Source organism: Penaeus monodon, chromosome 17, assembly GCF_015228065.2.
Source record: "Penaeus monodon isolate SGIC_2016 chromosome 17, NSTDA_Pmon_1, whole genome shotgun sequence".
Classification (NCBI taxonomy): Eukaryota; Metazoa; Arthropoda; class Malacostraca; order Decapoda; family Penaeidae; genus Penaeus; species Penaeus monodon.
This window is the reverse complement of record NC_051402.1, coordinates 2,007,895-2,012,894: the sequence shown is the minus strand read 5'-3', so window position 1 is coordinate 2,012,894 and position 5,000 is coordinate 2,007,895. Positions and strand designations below refer to the sequence as shown.

Sequence of the window (5,000 nt, the reverse complement as noted above, 5' to 3'; positions counted from 1 at the left end):
TCAGCAGACTGCTACCAGGTAGATAGCCAAGGATGAAAATGGTTAGACACCAAAGGATAACAGAGTCCAAGGTATTTATAACCAGGTAGCCCCACTTCCATTTAGCCTGTTGGTCCAGCAAATGAAATTGACGTCTACCCAAGAGTATTTTCACATCTGTTGATTATAAGGACTCTTCGTTATCATAAATAAAAGAGTGGAAATTTGTTTTTACTTCTATTGATTATAAGAAGTTCGAGTAAATTATACAAGTAATTATGTATCTAGCTACATCTGATGTCTCACAGCACACTCTCATTGGCTAAACACAATGACGTCATTAGCTCTACCCCCTTTTTGACCCGGTCAGCCTGTGCAAAATATTATGGTGTCTTTCAGTGTATTTTCTTTAAAGATTGCTTTTTGTCAACAATGGTAAAAGTAATAAAAAAAAAAAAAGATTTGCAATAAATAAAAGTGATGAAGCGGGGTTTACCTCGGAAGTTACCAACTAGGGTTTCCATCAAGATGGAGTGGGGCTACCTGTATCAAAGTACCTTGATAGGGTCATTACCCACAGATGGAAAGATTGCTTTGAGAATATGATCAGCCCTGATAATGAAAAAAAAAAAGTAAATGATCCCAGTAAATTTGGAAGATGAGGTGGAGCTAATAACAGAACAGGAGGTGGAAAAGGAAACTGTAAATTGATAAATGGCAAGGAAAAATATGAAAGAGATAAGAGAAAATACTGAAAAAGTAAATTATTGAGATGATCTTACCCGAGAGCATAATAAACGAATACAAAATAATATATTAATAAGACTTACGTAATTGTAGAGGAATAACTGACATCAAAACACATACATGTTACATAAGCAAGACAATAATTGTGTCTAACATTTCTATGCTTAAAAAGTTTGTAACATTTTTTGGTGTCCTTAAACGAAATTTCACATGCTACATATATGCATTATTCATTGGTGTGTGCGTGTGTGTGTTTGTGTGTGTGTGTGTGTGTGTGCGTGTGTGTGTGTGTGTGTATGTGTGTGTGTGTGTGTGTGTGTGCGTGGTGCGTGGTGCGTGGTGCGTGTGCGCATGCCTGTGCCTGTACCTGTGAGTGTACGTGTGAACACACAAATTAGTTACCGATATGAATCATTGAAGTTGTTTTGAATAATATCATCAAACTGCGCCACCTCCTCGTCCACGGCAGCCTGCACAGAAGCGTTTGCTGTGGCTCCTATCACAAACAGGAATCTGGGAACGAGACAGATTTACCTTAATGCATCAAAATGTGTTCGAGGCCAACCATGCATTGCAAGTGAATCTCTTTAGAAATTTAGTCACATACTCCAATGGGAACCATTTACTATCGAAGGATTTTCATTCATAAGAAAACATTCTGTTTGTAAAAGATAATTTTTACCAATATATTGATAACATAACACACATACACATGGATGTGTGTGTGTCTGTATATGTAATTATATGTAAGTATATGTGTGTGTGTGTTTATATATATATATATATATATATATATATATATATATATATATATATATATATATATATATATATATATATATATACATATATATATATATACATATATGTGTGTGTGTATATATATATTATATATATATATATATATATATATATATATATATATATATACAATATATATAGATAGATAGATAGATATTTATATATACAGGATATATATCTATATACATACATATATATGTGTGTGTGTGTGTGTGTGTGTGTGTGTGTGTGTGTGTGTGTGTGTGTGTGTGTGTGTGTGTGTGTGTGTGTGTGTGTGTGTGTGCATGTGTTTGTGTATGTATATGTGTGTATAAATATATATTTTTTTTTTTCTTCTTCTTCTTCTATGAAATAAAACTACTTGTGACAGTGGGTGTCGACTGGATAAAACTGATTTACCGCATAGCTCAACGCTCAACGAAACACAACATTTAATGACGGTCGTGGGATAGCGCGGTGGTGGGCCTGGAGTCGTATCACAGGGGAACCGACAAACGAACTTCGGAAATGAACTCAACTTCAGTCAACTTCAATCAAACCAACTTCATGTGCGAGGAGAACAGACCAAACAGCTTTCGCCAATATTCCCGGAGATATAGTGCGCGGAGACTCCAGGCGAAATCCTCTCCGAAATGGTTGCCTTTTATGCTCATACATACACACACACACATACACACACACACACACGCACACACACACACACACACACACACACACACACACACACACACACACACACACACATATATATATAATATATATATATATATATATATGTATATATACATATATATATATATATGTATATGTATATATACATATATGTGTATATATACATATATATGTGTATATATACACGTATATACACATATATGTATATATACATATATGCGTATGTATATATACATATAAATATATATATATATATGTATATATACACACATATATGTGTATACACACACACACATACACACACACACACACACACACACACACACACACACACACACACACACACACACACACACACATATATATATATATAATATATATATATATATATATATATATATATATATATATATATATATATATATATTGTATTCATTAGGTGAAGTATATATAACTACTCTGCCTATATTACACACACAATGTTTTCATCCTATCCCTTCGTTGATAAGGAACAGCCAGTATATGTGTGCACGCTAGCATTTCCCTTACTTGAGATCTTTGTGCGGATAGTAGACCGGGTTGGCCCACGTATTCCTGATCCTGTCTCGGCGTTCGCGGTGGTCGGGGCTCGAGGTGACGAAGGCGATGACGGTTACGTGCGGCGGGCACGGCGAGCTGGCGGGGGTGTGGCGCCACTGGACGTCGCGTTGGATGCGGTTCCTGGTCGTCAACAGGATTCCGAGCCCCAGACATGCGGGAGAGGGAGACTTAGTGCGAAAAAGAGCATGTGCATGCAGTATAATCGAATTGCAATGGTTATGGCCAGTTTAGTTTGTTTATTGCAAATGTAGATTTTGGTATTGTTTAACGCTAAGTATCATGCTGTGACCACGGCGGCTCAAACATGAACCTACCATTAAAAAAAACGCTTCTCCTCCACAAATTAATATAATCGTAGGGGGGGAAATGACGTAAATTGACCATGGAAGGTGCCTAGACCCAAAACCAAATATGAAACATTGGAAAGCTCTTTATATCAAGGGATCGGTTGGTGCCATTATGGTGCCTGAAATATCATTAAATCTGTTTTTTTTTTTTTTTCAGAGAAAAGTTCATGTGAAAGAGACTGAGAGATAATTTCAGGGTGAAATCAGAAAATGTAGATGAGCCAGTCTCACCTAGTGACAGAAAGCGGGAAAAGAGAGAAAATAAGGGAGAAAAGGTTAATGAAGAAATGAGAGAAAGAAAAGACAGGAGCAGAGAGTAAGAATGAATGCAAAGCAGACAGAAAAGGTATGTTAAAATGAATGGGCAAGAGAAAGAAAAGTGAACTTGAATGAATAAATAAAGAAAAAAGACTTGAGGTAAACGTAAGAGAGGAGCTGGGGACGAGCCTCGGGAGATACGTCAACAGGGCCTTTCCGCTTTTCCCGAAACTAACCCTTATGTGGCAGGAAAGCTTTTAGGGGATATCGTCAGGGCCACCTATCAGATTAAATTTGTTATCACATTTTTAATTAATGAGAACTGCTTACGCTTCCAGATTTTCATTTTCACGCAAAATAATAATAAAAAAGATAATAATAATAAATAATAAAATAAAGATAAACCGCGATCATTAGAAACAAATCTGGTTCTGTAGTATTCACGATAAAATTGATTTATGATAGTTTATAGTAGTGCAAATACACACCTCTCAATAATTACATTCTGGATGATAATATTGATGATGATAATGATAATTATACTGGTACTACTACTAATATTAATGATGGTAGAGTAATGATAATGATGAATAATTATAACAATTAGATGATAATAAACATAAACAATAAAACCAACAACAGAAACCGTAACACAAATCATAAGAAAACAATGATAACACTAAACTCACCCATAGGAAATCTTGTATTTTGTGAGATCATGAGAAATGTAAGGAATTCCGTCAAAAGTCACAAGCACCACTGTCATCAGCACCGTCAAGATCTTGTTTATATGTCCTGGATGGATGAAACAATACATTTCCCATTAGATTATGATTTAAGTAAGATCTTAATTACTATACCATCCAAAATCTAGTCCTTAGCATTATTAAATAATATTCATCAAGAAAAGCATTTAATCTGATCGTTAGATTTGAGGGAACTGGCACTTGAAAGGCCCCCAGCCACTAAACCAAACGCGAATCCCAGAAATAAACGCGGGAATTCTTCATGACGTCACAGTAGGCAATAGGGCGAGGCTGACGCAGAGCCGATTGTTATGACCTCTCACTTGCTTGATTTTTCGGACGAAATTTGTGCTACAGACGACGACAGAGATGCGGTAGAATAGAACGAGATGCACCACAGACTAAGCTCATTCGAGTTAGCACCAACAAACACACATTGATCGAGTCGGCAGTAGTTGATACAAGCCGGACTCAGAAAATTCCTGCAGCGAACAGGGAAGCTGATGGTTTGGTTCCCAACAGGCAGTTAGAAAAGGGAGGATAGAGTGAATGGACGAATAAAGGAGTGACGGGGAGAAAGGAAGAAAATGTAAAAAAAGACAATGTGTATTAAAGAAAGGGGGAGAGAATGAAAACTTGGAAGGGAATGAATGAGCAAGAAAGGGAGAGAATGAATTTATGAATAAATGGAAAAAGTAGTTGACTGATGAATGAAAGAGAAAAAGAAGCAGAGAGTTTCTGAGTGAAGGAAAGAGAGTGTGAGAAAAAAATATTAAACAAGGCTGTTTAAAAAAAAAAAAAAAAAAAAAAAAAAAAAAAAAAAAAAAAATATATATAATATATATATATA

General features: G+C 35.7%; 1 protein-coding gene across 1 annotated transcript in view; it reads right to left on the bottom strand.

Annotated features, from left to right (window-relative positions):
• The window catches only part of LOC119583886 (beta-1,3-galactosyltransferase 5-like), a 10,045-nt gene extending 5,808 nt beyond the window's left edge, over window positions 1–4,237 (bottom strand). The window contains exons 1-3 of the mRNA XM_037932607.1: window positions 4,094–4,237; window positions 2,749–2,919; window positions 1,129–1,239 (exon numbers count right to left, since the gene is read on the bottom strand). Of these exons, the coding sequence (XP_037788535.1) occupies window positions 1,129–1,239; window positions 2,749–2,919; window positions 4,094–4,221 (410 nt within the window). The 5' untranslated portion in view covers window positions 4,222–4,237. The remainder of the gene's footprint in view (window positions 1–1,128; window positions 1,240–2,748; window positions 2,920–4,093) is intronic.
• Window positions 4,238–5,000: the final 763 nt, after the last annotated feature.